General features: G+C 43.9%; 1 protein-coding gene across 1 annotated transcript in view; it reads left to right on the top strand.

Annotated features, from left to right (window-relative positions):
- Slc35f4 (solute carrier family 35 member F4) overlaps positions 1 to 19123 on the top strand; it is a 67864-nt gene that overhangs the window by 3451 nt on the left and 45290 nt on the right. The window contains exons 2-4 of the mRNA XM_051143350.1: positions 2217 to 2299; positions 13588 to 14380; positions 17513 to 17557. Of these exons, the coding sequence (XP_050999307.1) occupies positions 2217 to 2299; positions 13588 to 14380; positions 17513 to 17557 (921 nt within the window). The remainder of the gene's footprint in view (positions 1 to 2216; positions 2300 to 13587; positions 14381 to 17512; positions 17558 to 19123) is intronic.

The raw sequence follows: 19123 nt of genomic DNA, 5'->3' as shown, positions 1-19123 counted from the left end.
TTTTGGGCTGATTATGAAATCTTCAATAGTATGTCTAAACTTGATGGTCTTTAATAATTCCAAAGTAATGGCTCTTGAGAAAACAGAGGCTCATATACATAGATTTTATTTCTCCAACTCTTAAGAAATTTGTATGTATTTGTTTAGAGTTTATAGTGGGTGCATGTGTGAGAAAGAGAAAGAGAGAGAAGGAAGGAGGAAGAGAGAGAGAGAAGGAGGGTGGAAGAGGGAGAAAAGAAGGAAAGAGAGAGAATGAAAATGTGTGTGGGCATACGGGCATGAATAGGGAAGCCAAAGACAACTTTCTAGAGTTGGTTCTCTCCTTCCATGTGGTGCCATTGATAGAACTCAGATTTTTAAGTGTAGCAGCAAGTCTTTACTCAATAAGCCATACTGTCTGGCCTTTTCTATGTCTTTTAAGACTACTCCATTCCTCTATGAGTCTAGACAAATGAATGTCTCTCATTTTTAAGATGATGAAAGCAGACAAATTGTTGTCTGTCAATACGGAAAGTCATGCTTTACAAAATACCTAAATTGTTAAAACTTTGCAGATGAATCTTTACTTTAGCTGAATTAATTTTTATTTTAATTTTCCACAGAATGTTGCTACTTTAAAAATCATAGTGTGGTGGTTTGGGGGGAAAAGATTTCTGTAGTCTCAGAGAGTGGTACTATTAGGAGGTGTGGCCTTGTGAGAGTAGGTGTGGCATTGTTGGAGGAAGTGCAGCATTGTTAGAGGAAGTTCAAAACAGGCCTAGCAGTTCACAGCTCTTCCCGATGCCTGCCTATGCACATGTAGAACTCTCAGCTCCTTCTCCAGCACCATGTCGCCTGCATGCCGCCATGCTTCCCGCCATGATGATAATACACTAACTAAACTGTAATTCAGCCCTAATGAACTGTTTTCCTTTATAAGAGAAACACAGCTCAACTTCAGGGTAAAGGGTTGGAAAACATATACTGAGCAAATTGACCTGAGAAGCAAGGTGGTGTGGCTGTTTTTATACCTAATAAAATAGACATCAAACCAAAACTAATCAGAAAAGATAGAGAAGGACACTACATACTCTTTAAAGGAAAAATCCACCAAGATGACAGTTAAGTCGTTAACATCTATGCTCCAAGGACACCCAAGTTTGTAAAAGAGACACTATTACAGCTTAAATCACACATTGATCCTCCAACACCCACTCTCATCAGTGGACAGGTCATCTGGACAAAAACTAAAGAAAGAAATGCTGTTAACTGGAGCTAGCTGATGGTATAAACCAAACAGCTATATAATCTGTGGTGGTCAGGAGGCATGGAGTTATTTCAATTTTTTTATCTGTTGGCTTTAGCACAGAATTCTACCAGATTTTCAAAGAAGAGCTAAGATCGATATTTTTTTTACTTATTCCACAAAATAGAAACAGAAGGACCACTGCCCAATTCATTATATGAGGCCATATTCACTTATACCTAAATTACACAAAGAAACGCATGTGCAGAAGGGAGCCTTCATGCAGAGTCTGCCTGAGACCTACTTGGACATGCCTGAGCATGCCCAGAGACTGACTGCCCAGAGTCTGGTAAAGACACAGTGGGAACCAAGGAAAAGGAGCCACAGCAGCAGCACGCATTCTAGGAGCCAATGGGACATTGGGGTTGGGGTGGGGGGATCGTGTAAAGGCATGCCTTATTTCATCAATAAACACTGTAGTTACTGTTTACGTTTCTAAATTTTTCATTTCCAGAATTCCCTCAGTCCTTTTGTTCTTTATTGCTTCTATCACCATTTTCAGATCTTAAACAGTTTTATTCATATCCTTCTTCTTCTTCTTCTTTTTTTTTTTTTTTTTTTTTTTTTTTTTTTTTTTTTTCTTGTCTTTCTGTAAGGGATTGATTCATTTCCTCCAATTGTTTGTTTGTGTTTTCCTGGATTTCTTTAAGAAATGTATTCATTTCCTCCTTAAAGACCTCTATCATCTTCATATGGTTGGTTTTAAGGCCTTTTCCTTGTGCTTCAGCTATTTTGGAGTGTTCAGGGCTGCTGTGGCAGGGTAGCTGGGCTCCAGTGGAGACACGGTGTCCTGGCTGCTGTTGATTGTGTTCTTACACTCATGTCTCAGCATCTGGGTTTGGGATAATTACAGCTCTAGGTGCTGTTACTGGCTTTTTATTAGGTGAGTGTTTTGTTCCTTGGTTTCTGTTTCTTCTCTGGATTTTTGCAGTGTGTTATGGCTATGTGTGGTCTGTTTTACTGGCCTGTTCAGCTGATGTGTTCACAGGGAATGCCTACTGGATTGGGATGGCGGTATACAGTAAGGAGTGGAGGGGTGGAGTTAGGAGCGGGTGGTCTGTGGCATCCGCAGGAGATGTGGGCAGAGGGGAAGGAAGGCTGAAGCTGGGGCTCTGTTGCAGCACTCAGGATGAGACTAAGGGGTTAGGTCTAGGGGGACAGAGAGAGGGGGAGGAGAAAGTCTGTGGACAGCCTGCCTGGTTTTCTGGCATGCCAGTCATCTCTATTTTTAAATCAGTATTACATGATCATCTTTCCTCCACGAAAGTAATTAAAATGCAGCCAGTGAATCTGCTAGTGACCAGAACAGGCCTCAGCTCTCATGACTGATCACCTTTGCTTCCTCTTCATGCTCGCTGTATTCGTTTATGTAAAATCTGTTTTTCTGTAACACAGTATTGATTTTCAGTTCTGATGATAGTGCCTTCTAGTATGAAAAATGAGTTGATGAAAATACCAGAATAACATTGGTACCCAAACGCAAGCCCTGCTCACCAATTCATTCAATACTCAGCTAACCTCCTAAATTTCCTGCTGTCTCGACTATCTGTCTTCAATCAGGTCTATGTCGATTCTATTTTTATTCTAATATTATTTACAACACTTTGGTTGATTCCTTCCCTGTCTCAAATGACCCTTTTGAAGAACTGAAGAAAAATACTTTTTCTAAACACTCTCCTAACAGAGACAATGTGAAAAACCCAAATTTATGAGGATTGTATTATACAAATTTATATGGATTGTATTCTCCAACATGATGTATAAGGGTTGTGTGATTTTTATACCTGCTATGTAACATTATTTGTTGTACTTAACATCTCTGAATCTCAATTTTCCTCTTCATAAAATAAGGGTAATGCCTTACTGAGAAAATATCAAAAAAAGTGGGCTTTTTATATCTCTGAAATAAAATTTGGCACATGATGTTCAAGGTCGTTACTGGGATTTGTTGAGTGTCAGAGACTAATGGTGAAATAAACAGAAGAATTACTCTGACTCATAACTCAGGCCCGGTGTAACTGTATGTTTTCTTGGCTTGAAACTGTCTGACATACTCGCCTTTTCTAAGATCTGGAGGCATTTTGTATAAGTTTCACTTGTCACTGGGTCTAGATGGATAGTCTGAGGCATTTTCTTGATTAATGATTACTATGGGAGGGCCTAGCTCACTAAAGTGATGCCAACCCTGAGCAGGCAGTCGTGGGGTATATAAGAAAGCAGCCTGTGCCAACTAGAAATTCGTGTTTCCCCGTGGCTTCTGTTTCAGTCCCTGCCTCATGGTTCCTGTCTTGACTTCCTGTGCTGACTCCCTTCAGTGTCAGACTAGGATCTAGGTGGAAACAAACCCATTCTATCAAGATGGTTGTGGTCAAAGTTTCGTTAGAGCAACAGAAATCAACATGACATACCACGTGTGCTCTTGGAAGCCCTTGCTGTGGAGGGTGGTGACAGATGACCCTGGGGTTTGCCTTTAGCCAGCCTCACTGGAGGTTTACCAAGAAGCTGCATCTCCGAGGAGTGATGCAGAAAGTGATAACGCAGACACCTGACTCCTGACCTCTTCCTGTTATCTCAGTGTGCACACAGGTGGGCACGTATCTCTGTTCTGTGTGCTACACAGGACGATCTACAATAGACATACTTCCGGTTTTAAAAGAGTGCGTTTATTAAGTATATATCAAGCCAAAGTAAACGGATAACGAGAAAGAATAAAGGAGAAAGGGAAGGAAGGGCAGGAGAGACAGAAGGAAGGTGTAGTCAAAGCATAATCAAATCAGCTGCTCGAAATATTCAGCAGAAGTTTACTGGGGAACCCTTTAGGGCCCCCAGCTAGAGTTCCCTAGAGAGAAAGTTCTGGGCAGAGCAGTGTCCCCTTGGGTGAGGTTTCTAAGTAAAAGAACAAATGGCAACTAATAGAGATGACATGGTCAAATCAGACTCTCAGCATCAAGTAGGCACCAAGTGGGAGAGTTGAGGCAGTTCCCAGTTGCATTTTCTCTTCATGGCTGAACTTCCTGTTTCTCTTTCCCTCTGCAGGTGCTTTTATACTGTAGGATAGACATAGTAACCTCTGCTGGCAGGGCTCACTTTCCAGCTGCTCTGCTCTTCTCTTCCCTTCCTGCCACAAAATTACTGGTTGGGGTTGGGACCAGGGGGGAGGTTGTGGGAAGGTGCCACAGTCAATGCTCAGACAAGAGACCTGGGAAAATTTTGGAGACAAACAGTAGGATCTGAAATGGGTTGGATTTGAGGGCCAGCCCTGCTTCTACAGCCACATTCTCAGTGAAATCAAAACGCACATAATGGTTTACCAATATGATGAACATCATCACAAATATACCGTACACACACACATACACACATGCACATGGGCGTGCACATGCATACACAGGTGTGCACGCGCATGCACACACACGTGCACACAGACATGCATGCATATGCACACACACATACATACACACGCACGCTCCCACACAGCCAGGAGAGTTTCCTCAATAGAATCCTTAAGCAGAGACCTTTGGAGAAGAACTTGAGCCTTCCTCCTCTCACATGCCCGCCTTTGAGAACTAGCGACTTGATGGTTGATTGTCTGATGTAAGTTGTCTTGGTCAAAGGAAGGAATATGTTATGAGGAGAGGAAAGATTTCTAATGCAGGAAAAAGAACTGGCTTTGAGGAAAGTTTTGAGTGTCATGTCCCAAGAAAACTCCAGTTCCCCAAACTCCAAAAGGCAGTCCAACTAATCAGAGATGAGCTCAACATGGATTGGAGACTTCTGGAGGTTAAACGCCAGCATTCCTCAAGAAATTATGAAGCCAGCCCCCATCTACCAAAAGGAGTCATTTCTCTTACCTCTGGCAAAAGCGTCATGTACCTGTGATGCCTATGAGCTTATGAAGGTCCACGCTGGCCTCCAGGGTCCTCAGCCCCGTCTCACAAGTACTTGTTAGAGATTTCAAACACCAGCGCATCTCCTGTCCCTTCCCTTCCCCTTTGCTATAGCCAGCTAGTCTCACCGCCCTGTGCTTCTGCCTCCAATAGTATCACTATGCTTTCTCTGTTCTCCAGCTTTGCTACTCCCCCTTCCTGTCCCATGTAGCTCTCACCCTGTCCAGTCTGTTGGCCATGTTGAGTCTACGTTTATCTGTCTGCTCTGGACTCTTTCAGATGCCTCTGGAATGCTCTAACAAACCTCCACATACCATGGGGCATCCATGTCATCAGTTTATACATTGGGGATGATGCCTAACACCCTCATCATGTTAATGGTCACCATGAGCAAGGTGGCGTTTCCCAGCCTATGCCATCTTCCTGTTACTCTAGAACACCAGACAAACCAAGTTTCTTAAGGCAGGGAGCCTGATAGTAGTCTCAATAATAGGCAGTTGTTATCTATAGAATACGCTGGGATGATACTGGTCCTCTGCTACATCCCTAATAAATGATACAGCCCCTCATCAAGAAAGGAGGTATGTCCCTGGGACCGCCTTCATACAGATTATGACAGCTTCAAAATGAAAATCTATTTCAAAGTGGTTTCTTTTTCAGTGCTGATAAAACAGATAAATGTATCATTTGATTGACTGCATGCTCTATGGTCCTGTGCTTTCCTCAGCAGAAAAAAAATAAACATCATGATGAAGCCACAGAAGCCTTATAGCACCGCACTGTTCTCAAGCAAAAAATGGCTTATTAACATGAAAGCAGCAGAGATGGAAACATCTCTGTGACTCTTATTTCTCTCACATGTGTGGGGGCCAGGGAGGCAAATGGGAATGAGAAAATGGTCTCAGAAAAGAAAAATGAGAAGGCTAATTGGTGTCATTAATGAAGCAACATGGTAATGTGAGGTTCTCTCTCCTTCTCTCCTGTCGAGTCAGTCTGTATAAGCAGCTTAGCCTTCTGATATAGCTAATGAGCCATTGTTTCTAATGGGTTTCTAAGTGCTGGCAATAGCCGATTAGGTCAAATGTCACCATCACTAACTTGCCTTGCATGGGGCCACAGAAATTGTCTTTATTTACAAGTGACAAGTCCCTAACTCAAGTTGGGTTTACATTCTACATTCAAACACACACACACACACACACACACACACCAAACAAACAAACAAACACACAAACAAAAACAGTGCCTCATGAAACTAACAAGTCCAGGAAGACATGTGGACTTGGTAAAGCTTGACACAAGGCCCAAACAATAAAGACACTGTCTCTCTCTACCTTCTATGAAAAGATGACCCTAACAACACCACGCTTGCATTCTACCAGTGCAAGTAACCCTGAAAATTATAGAATACCATTCCTGAGGATTTAACCCAAGGTCCTGGGGCTAGCTCGTTGCTTTAAACAGAACCCTATGGAATGGAGATATAGAACTGTACCTCAAGGTGATGGGTGAGTGAGCCTTTCCCTAACTAGGAGGGATGCCTTTAAAAAAACACACAATGAAGTAGAGGGAAAGCTTCTCCTTAAAAGCGTATCTGCCATCCAGAGGAAAGAGTTTGGGGCAGACAAAAGGGAAATTTGTTCCCTTCAGTCACCCGAAGTAGACTGACATTTGCCTTCGTCTCACTCGACTCCAAAGCACTAACCCCAATGACCTCATGCCCTCATCTCCTCAGGAAGTGTTTATAATGATGTTCATGTTATTAAACCAGTCATTTGGAGCATTTTAAATGATGTCATCTACTGGTGGTAAGTCCTTTAGGAGGTGACTTTTACCCTTCAATTACCTTGGAAGATTGATGCTGCTTTTAGTTCAGCAGTCCTAGCAGAAAACTTCCTCAGAGAGGATCACATTGCATATATTCATACATTTGCATATGTTTCCATATAAACTGCATCGGGTTTTATACATTCATATTTTCTTATACAAGATAAAGTCAAATTATCTTTATTTCTCATCTCTTCATTTTCCACCACACACCTGCCACCAAGGACTAGATGAAAGCTAAGATACAGCCAGAGACTGAACCCTAAACCCAGCATTTCTACACTGTGCTTTACATCTCTTTGTCTTCATTTTTGGTATTTGTGAAATTGTCCCTAGAGCCTATGGGGGTAGGAGGCAGGAAATCTGGCCAGATGCTTCCATAACTGGAAGGAAAAAGAAAGAAAGGAAGAAAGAAAGAAAATCTAACATGTTAGCATGTCTCCTTCTGTAGCACAATCCAGAAAAGGAAAAGTCAACCTTCATGTGTGCTTTTGGACCACATAAGTCTATTGTTAAGAACCTTTCGCCTTATAGTTTATTGACCTGGATAAAAATAACTACAGAATAATAGGGTTATATGAAAATGAAATAAAATAATGATCTAATAAACCAATCTCTGGACTAGACATCTCCAGCTTCACCATTGTGAATTTCAGGGATTCACAGCTGGGCTGTACAGCTGGGTATGTACAGCTGGGCTTCCCTGACTATAATATAGACACAATGACATAATTTTTGTAGTTAGTTCGCAGGGCTGTAACGGCAGCTAGAGTTAGTGGTTAGGAAGTGCTTCAGAGAGTTCCCAGCAATTGCCTCTCCCCACACCAAAGGCTGGCGAAGATGTCCCCAACCTTTTTTTTTTCTGATTTTTTTATTAATTTATTCTTGTTACATCTCAATTGTTATCTCATCCCTTGTATCCTCCCATTCCTTCCTCCCTTCCATTTTCCCCTTACTCCCCTCCCCTATGACTGTACCTGAGGAGGACTTCCTCCCCCTTTATATGCTCATAGGGTATCAAGTCTCTTCTTGGTAACCTGCTATCCTTCCTCTGAGTGCCTCCAGGGGACATGGTCAAATATGAGGCACCAGAGTACGTGTGAAAGTCATACCCGCCTCTCCACTCAACTGTGGAGAATGTCCTGTCCATTGGCTAGATCTGGGTAGGGGTCTGAAGTTTACTGTCTGTATTGTCCTTGGCTGGTGCCATAGTTTGAGCAGGGATGTCCCCAACCTTATTCCCACCTTCCATGTGGCCATGTTACCTCCTGTGGCTGTCATCATGAGTAAAATCTCCTTGAAGACCAGGTCCCTCATGGGTCCCTAGCACATACCCTGGTCATCAGGGAAGCTAATTGCTTCCAGTGCTGCAGTTTATTCTCACTGACCCCCAAGGATATCTTAGAGATGGAATTCTGCCTACAAACTTCTCCTTGGTGTTAGCAACCAGACATCTCCACTACCTTCCACAGGGACCTAACGTCAGCAGGACAGTCATTACTAGATGCCAAGATGCAACACATTCTCATTGGGACACACATCCCCTTACAAGAGGCCAGTCCCTTCTCTCTTGGCTCTCTTTCCTGCCCCCCGACCCTCATTCAGTGGCAGTATATCCCCTCCCCCAATAAGCCTCCCAGGCAAGATCTGTCGCATGGTGTGACTTAGGATGCTCATCTCTATAGCACTTGTGAACTTGAAGCTCCAATGGGCACACACCCAGTGTCCCAAGTGCCCATTGCTGTCCCTTTATCTTTACGGAGGGAGAAGCACTTCCTTCCACCACAGGCCAGGTGAGGGAGCTGAAGCTCGGCACAGATGCGACTTGTCCTTACAATGTAGCTAGGGAACATGTGAGGAACATGTGATACCTTCACTACTGTTCTCTGTCTCCAGGGCTTCATGCAGAACTGGAGGAACAGAAGTCCAATTTTAGGATGCTCTTATTGGTACAAGTCTGTCCTTTGGAGCATAAAAAAACCTTGAGCTGGAATTTCAAGGACAATTTCAGAGCTTGTGGGTACTGTTTCCTCACAAGCAAACTACTTGGTCTCTCTGAGCCTCAGCAGTAAACTGGAGTTAACCTCACTTGTTCTGTCCAAAGATCCATGAGACTATACTAGCTCCTTACGTAAATAAAAAAATTACATGTGATAATTGAGGGGGAAACTCTCCTTGTTGTAGGCCTTGTAATTTCCTGCCTGCTTATAATGTGGTTTCCGTATGCCAGCTTGCATTTTGTCAGTAGATAGAAGTTTCTGGAAAATTAAGCACTTGGAGTCACCTTATATAATGTGAAAAATAAGAGAAGGCCCTACTGGCCTGGTGGTGTGTTGAAAGCCTAGTCACCCTTGTGATTTATAGGGTTACTAGACACTATAAACAAGTAATAGAAACAATGTTCTGTGATCTTCCAGTCAGATAAACAACCGATACTTTTAATCTAAATCTGAGCTGTGCATTGCAGAAAGTTTTGTGTGGAAACTGTGGAAATGTATCAGTAGACTGTGAGCATAGATCATCCAGCTGACTTCCTACTCTATATTTTCTGAACGTAAGATGATGGCTGATCCCTAGAAAATGTTTAGCATGGGATTCTGAGATTTAAAATAGATTATTAGATTATTTCTTTGGAAAACATTAAAATGAAAAAATACTTCTAACAACCCCTTTGAGGTCTGTTTCCTTGTTTTGATGTGTAAGCAAGGACAGTAGTAGTCATCGACTCTTTATAATGGGAGAGTGAATGAGCCGGGCTGCAGGCGTGCTCTTCCTGAGCTGCGTCTTCTGCAGATGTACTGCTGGGAGAGTGCTGTAAGCCTCTCAAGGAGCAGACCTGCAGGAAAGAGTGTTCCGGTGCCCTCTCCGCAATGAACACTAGACACTGAGGGGCAAGAGGCATCACTCAGTGGTAGGATGTTCTCTTAGAAGACACGAGGCTATGGGCTGGCTCCTCAGGATTGCAAGAAGTGGGGGCGGGGGGGGGAAAGGCAGTGGAGAGACTAGTAAACCCTCTAAGAGATTAGTATGGGCTCAGCAACCCCAAGACCAAATTCTCAGCACAAAGGAGATTTATCTGCCCCAGAGGGACAGAGGGCAAAGATAAGGGACAAATATAGAGGAGGAAGGAAAAAGGGAAAGGAGAAGAGGTCAGGGAGAGGGGGAAGGGGGGACACAAAGGACTGTCTCTGCATAGAGAGAAGACAGATGGAAGTTTCTAAAGTAAAGGGAGACCCTTGTGCTAGGGTGAGGCGTGTTTAACAGTGGGCATGTTAATTAGGTGAGCCAAAGGGTGAAGCTGGCCGTCAATACTTGGATAGTTGGACGTAAAGAGGAGAAAGTAGTGAGATAATGGAATGGACCTTGATAGTTAGCTTTAGGAATGCAGTCCAATGATCTTTAGCAAGGCAGAGGGAATTGGGGAGAAGGGCAAGGCCTGCCCGAGCCACATGCTCAAATCAAGTGGACTAGTGTCCCTTAAAGTAGGTCTTTACGTTAGTACAATGTACATGTGTAGCTGACACCTTGTTAAATAATTCCTTCCCAGCTGTTGCCTTTTGCACCTGGAGGGGGCAGCACTTGGGCTTAAGCAGGCTGCCTTTCTACAGTGACCACAACTGCACCTCACTTCTGCTCTCTTAACATCTTAGGCTACTCAGGCGCTCTATAGCTGGTTTTCTACAGCAGCTCAGGGCAGTTTTCTTGAAGCATCTACTAAAGTTATGTGAGACCTACTAACAAGATCTTATGGAGAAATGAAAGTGTCCCATCTTCCCTGGCATTACTCACGTTTGCTCATGCTGTGGAATTACCGAGTGATTTTAGGTACTATTATGCTGGTGTAGTTGTACACGTTGGCATAAGTTGTCTGATGCAGTTTCTAGGACTTATTTAAATTTGTTCTCAGACATCAAAACAGTTCATTGGCTTCCAAGAATGTGTTTGTAATTCCTGGAATAATTCCTGAGACATTTCAAACATGCCTTGGTTACTATCTTTGAAGACTTCCTGCCTCAGGCTTGCAGTGCCAGCTTCTTAAGCACAGGTCTCCTTTAGTGACTCAGTTTCTAAATGTCGGTGGACTTAGGTCTCGGCACTGGTTCCTCTTCTAATCTTGTCTATGTGATAGCTCCTCTCACCCAAACTTTTAGCTGTTAGAGCACCTCAGGAGACAATTTGCATATTTCTCTGCCCAGTGTTATCTTGCCAGCAACAGACTGTTTAATCCAACAGCCTCTATCTACTTGGTTCTCTCATAAATTTCCTAAACTTGGCAAACAGACACACACCAAAACAAAAACAAAACCAGATCGCTTGTACCTACTGTGCCAGCTCCTTCCTCCACCATATGCACTCTTCCTCCCTTGTCCCGCTGTTCAGTAAGAGATAGTGAAACCCAGAGCAGCAATAGCTAGGGGTTGAGAGTTTGCTCCGAACATACACTCATTCATTCTCAAAGGGCTTGCATGAAATGATCTATCACCAAACCCTGTCATACTCATCTCTGATACTGGAGTCTTCTTGTCTTTATCTCCTTCCCATCGCTCTAAACACAGCCACCATCACAGCTCACTTGAACTCACCCCTCCATCCTGTCTTCCCTCCACAAGTACACTCAGGAACCTTTCAAACTCTGAGTATGATCAGCAGAGTTCCTGCGTGGTATTCCACATCAGACCTCATTAGGGAAAAGCGTAATGAAGCCGGTGAAATACCACAACATGATGCTGAGCATGGAACCAACATGAGCTCTTATTAACGCACCTTTGGAAGACAGTTTTTCCCAAGCCCAACACATCTTTTCAATCCAACACACGTCACACATGCTCCGGGATACTCACTCACAGAAGCTGATTACTTATGCCCACACAAAACCCTATGCACTTCTGTTTATAGCCATTGTACTCTCAAGTGCCCAGACCTAGAAAACAAATCACGGTGGTCTCCAGTACAGGAATGGGTAAGCAAATGGTGGCATATTGAAACAGCAGAATATCAGTCCATGGTCAAAAGAAATGAGCTGTCAAGTCGGGACACAGCACAATGAGGGCCACAGTGGATCTCACTGAGTGAAAGAAGCCAGTTGGAGAACTCCATGGATTTTGTGGTTTCAACTACACGATGTAAACACATCATCAGCACTGCCTTAGAGTTGGGTCCAGGGAAGAATATGGAAGCAGAGCACAGAGGCTCTCCACTCACTGTAACAGATAAGATTTGAACATGAATTCTGCCCTGCAGGTTCATGTGCAGTGCACCTGACCCCCTATTTGGGGGCATTCTGGAGACCTTAGGGCTCAGGGTCTTCAAGGAAGTAGATGACTATGGATATGCCTTTAAGGGATGTGCCCAGACACCAATCCGTTCACCATCTTGGCTTCCTGTCCATCATAAAGGGAGGAATTTCCTTTCCTGTAGCCTCTTGCCACCATAATATTCCAACCAAGCAGAAAACTATGGGCCCAAATGGCTCTTTCTCCCCATAAGGAGTCCTGTTGGGTATTTTGTCCCAGCAATACTGAGAAAGTAACCAATACAACAACTATTGGGAAGGACATGATAAAGATGGCTTTGTGTCATTATATACTTAGCAAAAGTTTGCAGACTGTCTAGCAGAAAGAGAGAGGCGTAGTGTTAATGCAAATTACGGGCTTTGATAATGTGTCATGTAAGCGTATACATTGCGACATGCTTATTGTTGTGAATTGCTGGCGGCGGGGCCAGTGAGATGTGAGAAACCTCTGTAACTTCTGCCCAGCTTTGGTGGGAAACTAAAGCTGCCCTAAAAAGCATAATTGGTCTTAAAAAGTATTCTCGAGGGCAGTGTTGGCAGCCTGCTTTTCTCTCCCTCCAGCATGCTCTCGCTGAAAGTCTTTCTCCGCCCGTGGGTGTAAACCCTCCCAGATGTTCTCCATGCCCTTCGCTGCTTCCTGACTACAGTCTCCTATATCCACATGTTCAACAACTCATAGATCCATCCCTGCTGGTTGTGGGTAAAGTGATGCACACAGAGCAGTCCTTTCTGAGATCCCTAAGTGAGAACACACTTTTTCTTTTCTGCCTGAGGTAACTCTTTAATCTGACTGTAGGGTCCAAACAAACCCCTTTCATCAACATCAGAAGAAAGCACACCATGGTGTTGCAGTCACTGCGTGTGCCAGGAACCCTACACTCCACATTTCCTGGCTGTGCCACGGACATCCTGCCCTCAGCCACACTTCAGGCTAGCCACTCTCACATATTAACAGGAAAGCGATCTTGATTTCTCCATTGTTTATTGATTTATTTGCTTGTTTTATTTATTTTTGCATAGATTCTCACTATGTCTAACAGTTGCTTAAAAGAAAAATTGTAGTGAAAGTCAACTGATGTTTGACTGTGTGGCAAGTGGTTTCCAAGGAAACAGCAAATTAGCACTTGTAGCTCTCAGCAGCACCCGCAGAAGGGCATCAGGACACCAGCTGCAGCACCATGTCTGATCTAAACAGAGATGCAGAGCCAGTCAGAGGAAGCACTAAGAAGGAGGCAAACTGTTTCAGAAAAGGCCTGCTCTGTAAGAGAGGTGTCTTCTGCACCCCTGTGTCCTAGTGCATCCCTGGGTCCCAGCACATCCCTGTGTCCCAGCGCATCCCTGTATCCCAGTGCATCCCTGTATCCCAGTGCATCCCTGTGTCCCAGCGCATCCCTGTATCCCAGCACATCCCTGTATCCCAGTGCATCCCTGTGTCCCAGCACATCCTTGTGTCCCAGCACATCCCTGGATCCCAGCGCATCCTGTTTCCCAGCGCATCCCTGTATCCCAGCACGTCCCTGTATCCCAGCACATTCCTGAATCCCAGCACATCCCTGTATCCCAGCACATCTCTGTATCCCAGCGCATCCCTGTGTCCTAGTGCATCCCTGTATCCCAGCGCATCCCTGTATCCCAGCGCATCCCTGTGTCCCAGTGCATCCCTGTATCCCAGTGCATCCCAGCACATCCCTGTGTCCCAGCGCATCCCTGTATCCCAGCGCATCCCTGTATCCCAGCGCATCCCTGTATCCCAGCGCATCCCTGTATCCCAGCGCGTCCCTGTATCCCAGCGCATCCCTGTGTCCCAGCACATCCCTGTATCCCAGCACATCTCTGTATCCCAGCGCATCCCTGTATCCCAGCGCATCCCTGTGTCCCAGCGCATCCCTGTATCCCAGCGCATCCCTGTATCCCAGCACATCCCTGTATCCCAGCGTATATTGTGTCCCAGCACATCCCTGTGTCCCATGCATCCCTTTATCCCAGTGTACATCCTCTTATCCTGCCACCTGCCCACCTCCCTGCAGGCGAGCTTTGGTTCCTGTAGCCACGATCACCACCACAGCATGAGTCTCAGTGGATATCCGTGTAATTTTACTTATATGGATGAAGTTTGGAGGTTACTTCAGAGAAATCTGACAGACTTCCCCAAGCAGAAAGTGTTTTTAAAGTTGCTTAGAATTTACATTATTTCAGTTTTAGATTACTCAGAGTGTCAACTCTTCTGTTACTTCTTATCATGGTGATTTCTGTGCCTTTTTAAAAGATTTTAATTTTTTATTTTTAGTTGTATGTTTGCACATGTATGTGCATGTGAATGCAGTGCCCGTGGATGCAAGAAGAGGAGGGGTTTGGATCCCTTGCAGTTGTGAGCCATGAGACATCTATGATTTTAACTTCAATGATATTTTAGTAATATACCTAGCTGTTGGTAGGTAAAGAAAAGACATGAAGTTAAAATTCTGTATAAGAGCCCAGCACCTGGAGAAATAGAGGAATACAAAAGGAATCAAATAAACTGTTTGCTTTTCTACATATTGCATTGTCATACTTGTGAGACCGGCAGATGTTCTGAGAGATGCGACTCTATTTCTAAACAGTAGAGGAGGGAACGGCAGCATTAAGATGGAACACTTAGCTCTTTTAAATTACATGATGAATAATTAATACTGAACTTTATAATGCACTAATTCTTTGAAGGCATTTTTAAAGGAAGAGAATTAAAATTTTCACTTGCTAACAGCTATGTCTTTTATTAGTTGAAACTTCATGTTTTATAAGTCAGTAGTGTATTTAGTAAAGGAACACTTTAGAATTGCTTTTACTGAAGCAGCAGTGCAAATATTATATTTTAAGAACAGATAATGTCTCTTATATTACTCATTAGGTTCATCTAAGAACAGATATTTCTTTCATATTTCCACGAGGAATAACAATAATATAAAATAATCTAACAAGAAGATTACGTAAAGCTTTTTCTTTATGAAAAAGAGAGTAGATGCCGCAAGAAAACCTACAAAGTCAACTAACCTTGGCCCATAGGAGCTCACAGAGTCTGAACCACCAACCAGAGAGCATGCATGTGGATCTAGCCCCCCCCCACACACACACACACATATGTACCAGGTGTAAGGCTCAGTCCTCACGTGAGCCCTCTAACAGAAGGAGCAGGGGCTGTCCCTGACTCTGCTGCCTGCCTTTGGCTCCTTTCCTCTGACTGGACAGCTTTGTCTAACCTCAATAGACGAAGACATACCCAGTCCTACCTGATGTGTCAAGGCCGATTGATACCCATGGAAGGTCCCCCCTTCTCTGAGTGGAAAGAGAGAGGGAGTATGGGGGGAAAGATGAGAAGGATGGCCTCAGAATAGAGGAGTGAGGGGAAGTTCTGGTCAGGATAAAAAGTTAATTAATTGATTAATTAATTAATTAATTAATTAATGAGAAGGAAAAAGAAAGTAGTTAAATTTTTGGTTAATTTATTTTGTAGTAAGAAGTGCATTATGTCTGTGTGTGAGTTCACCTGCTTTGGGTGTGTGTGTGTGTGTGTGTGAAGGCACACTCCTGAGGTGCCATCCATCCTGCCTTTCACTTCTCTGGAACTCCCCGAATGGGTAGGCTGGCTGGCCAGACACTGAGACTGCACGCTCTGTTTCTGACACTGGGATTGCACAAGGGTGTGAGCTGCTAAGCCAGGCCTTTGACATAGGTTCTGGGGTGCAATTTAAATGATTGTGCTCTTAATCTAGCCCATGCCTGGAGTTTTAGGATAAAAATACAGGGCATTTCTTAAATCCAAATTATGAATAAGGCTGATGAAAAGATAAATTTTATCCTTATTCAAGATGAGGAAGGCAGTGTAATTGAGGGGCAGAGATCTGGCATGTACAGGCAAAGAAAAACACGGAGCCTGGGACGGGCAAAAATGCTAGAAAAGAGATGAGACAAAAAATGAGATTCAAGATGACAGTTATGAGCAAACCTGGCATGGAGGGATGCATCCAACCTACCCAGTCCCTCAGCTTCTTTTGAAGGCTGGTCTGTCAGCTTTCTTGTGGTGCTTTTCCATGTAATAGCTGAGAATCTTTTTGGTGTATTCTTCTGGAAGGGTGTGTGTCCCTCACAAAATTCAAATTCAAATGTTCCTGTCATTGAGTGTACCCCAAGGTGAGATGAGGCCTTGTAACCACCACAATGTGCTACGCCAGGGTCATGGCACAGTGACATCAAACTAACCTGCGTGGAAGTTCCACCGCCCTGTTGTAGTTCTGAAAAGCTGTTTTCTCGTCACCACCCTTAATGCGGTGCACTGTGTGAGAGCTCTCCCACTGGCGCTTTAAGCAAATAAAGAGAAATGCTGAGAAAATCAGAGGACAGGGATGGAGGTTCGACCTGAATAGATGAAATTCCTAGAGACAGAAGTGGTGATGCTTCCCAGGCAACACAAAAGCATTCGACACCAAGCCTTAAAAAGGCAAAACTGCTAAGCTTTGTGCTGCGTGTCATGTGGGATTAGACAGGAGGAAATGATAGTTATTTCTATGTTTCGTATCTGGAAAATCGAAAGACAGAGATACCCACAGTTAGATGGGAGACTTCTGTTGGTGGGTAAAGTAGCTAGCGAGCCATAGAAACCCTGAATTCTTTATTATTTATTCATTTCATGTGTGTGTGTGTGCACATATGTGTGCATGTGTGCACATGCGTGTGCAGGTAGAAATGTGTGTGTGCATGTGTGCACAGGTAGAAATGTGTGTGTGTGTGTGTGCGTGCGTGCATGTGCACATGCATGTGTAGGCCGGAGTGCCTCACATTGTTTGTCTGCTCTTTAAGACAGAGTCTTTCTCTGAACCTGGGCATGACTGTGACTGGATTAGGCAACAAGTCCCAGAATCTTCCCGCCTTCACAACAAACCAAGCTTGCAGACTCTGCCCTGCGCCAGGAACTGTACATGGGTTCTGTGCTCCGATCCTCACAACTGCGTGTCAAGTCCCTTACCGGCACCCTTAGTCCCAGAAATCTGATTGCTGATATAATATTCTTTCCAGATAAGAAATCCTCAAATCCGAACTGTGTGCATCAATGACACTCACAGCAGCTCTCAATTTTCCTCACGCTGCGGCTCCCAAACATACAGTTATTTTCATTGTTACTTCATAGCGGTAATTTTGCTGTTTTTGAATTGTAATGTAAATATCTTTGTTTTCCGATTGTCTTAGATGACCCCAGTGAAAGGGTCGTTCATCCCCGGGTTGAGAACTGCTGTAAGGCTTCCTGTTTTCCCAGATGCTCAGCTTCACAGTGTGTATAATGCATGTGAGAAGCTGCATCTGATAGAAAAAGCCTTTATGACTAGCTTTAATAGCTTTAAAGTATGTCTTACTGAATTTTTCTGGATAATGCACTCTTTAAAGTAGTTGGGTTGCAGATTATATGCCATTTTTATGCTTAGAAAGAAAGGCAGCCTCTCCTTCCTGCTTTTTAGGAGATTTTCACATAGATCTTTGGTCCCAGGGAAGGTCCTGCTGCATTGAAGTTTCCTGGAAAGTGTTGGGCCCTGAGTCTGGGTATAACTCCAAGCACACTTCCTTGGATGAAGTGTGGGGCTCTTACTCAGTTGTCACGCTGGGGCTTGGAGAAGACCAACTTTTAAGAAGATTAAAGTGAAGGATTAGTTTGGATGTACAAGCAAAGTCTTTGAGCTTTGCTGAGCCAGAAACAGTGCCAGCAGGTCTGAGGCCACGGTGTCCTCATAAATGCATACAAATTTTAGTCTGGACTCTCCTGGAGAGATTCTCATTGTACAGATAAAAAATGTGGATCTGGAAAGCTGAGGTGGCTTCCCTTGTTCGCCCCACCTCCTCCCTTCACACTAATGTACAGACCTCTCTCAAGCAAGTACTTGAAAGGGCAACTAAACTCTCTAGACTGATAAACCGTCTGATCGCAGGCGATGCTCTGGGCTGAAGTCTCTCCTTCAAGGCTCTTTCCCCATCAGAATATTCGGATTCACCTGTCCTGACAGTTGGTTTCTTCATTAAAAGATTGCTTGGTGTAGATCTCTCTCTCTCTCTCTCTCTCTCTCTCTCTCTCTCTCTCTCTCTCTCTCTCTCTCTCTCCTCTCTCTCTCTCTCACACACACACACACACACACACACACACACACACACACACCTCCTTTTAAGTCCTATGCTTCCAATTCTATTTCAACTTTTCCCTATTCTTTTTAAAGATTTTTTATTTTTGTTTTATGTTTGTTATGTTCTATGTATATGTGTGTGTGTGTGTTTGTCTATATGTGCACCACATTTGTGTAAGTGCCTACGGCGGTCAGAAAAGGGTGTTTCATCCCCTGGAACTGAAATTATAGGTGGGTGGTGAGCCACCCAGTTTGGGTGCAGGGAACTTAATCCTGGTCCACTGCAACAGCAGCAAGAGCTTATAACCACAGGGCATGGTCTTAGTTACTTCTCTTTTGTTGTGGCAAAATACCATGATCAAGACAACTTATAAAATAAAGTATTTAGCTGGGCGTGGTGGTGCTTACCTTTAATCTCAGCACTAAGGAGGCAGAGGCAGGTGGATCGCTGTGAGTTAGAGACCAGCCTGGTCTACAAAGTGAGTCCAGGACAGCCAGGGCTACATGGAGAAACCCTGTCTTGAAAAAAACAAAAGTAAATAAATAAATGTATTTAATTGTACTTAATTTAATTCTGGGGGTTAGAGGTTACAGTCCTTGACCATCATGGTAGGATGTATGGCAGCAGGCAGGCAGACATGTTTGGTGCTGGAGCAGTAGATGAGAGCGTATGTCAATCCACAAGCAGGAA

Source organism: Acomys russatus, chromosome 3, assembly GCF_903995435.1.
Source record: "Acomys russatus chromosome 3, mAcoRus1.1, whole genome shotgun sequence".
NCBI lineage: Eukaryota > Metazoa > Chordata > Mammalia > Rodentia > Muridae > Acomys > Acomys russatus.
The sequence above is the reverse complement of the archived record's forward strand: the minus strand, read 5'-3'. Positions and strand labels throughout refer to the sequence as shown.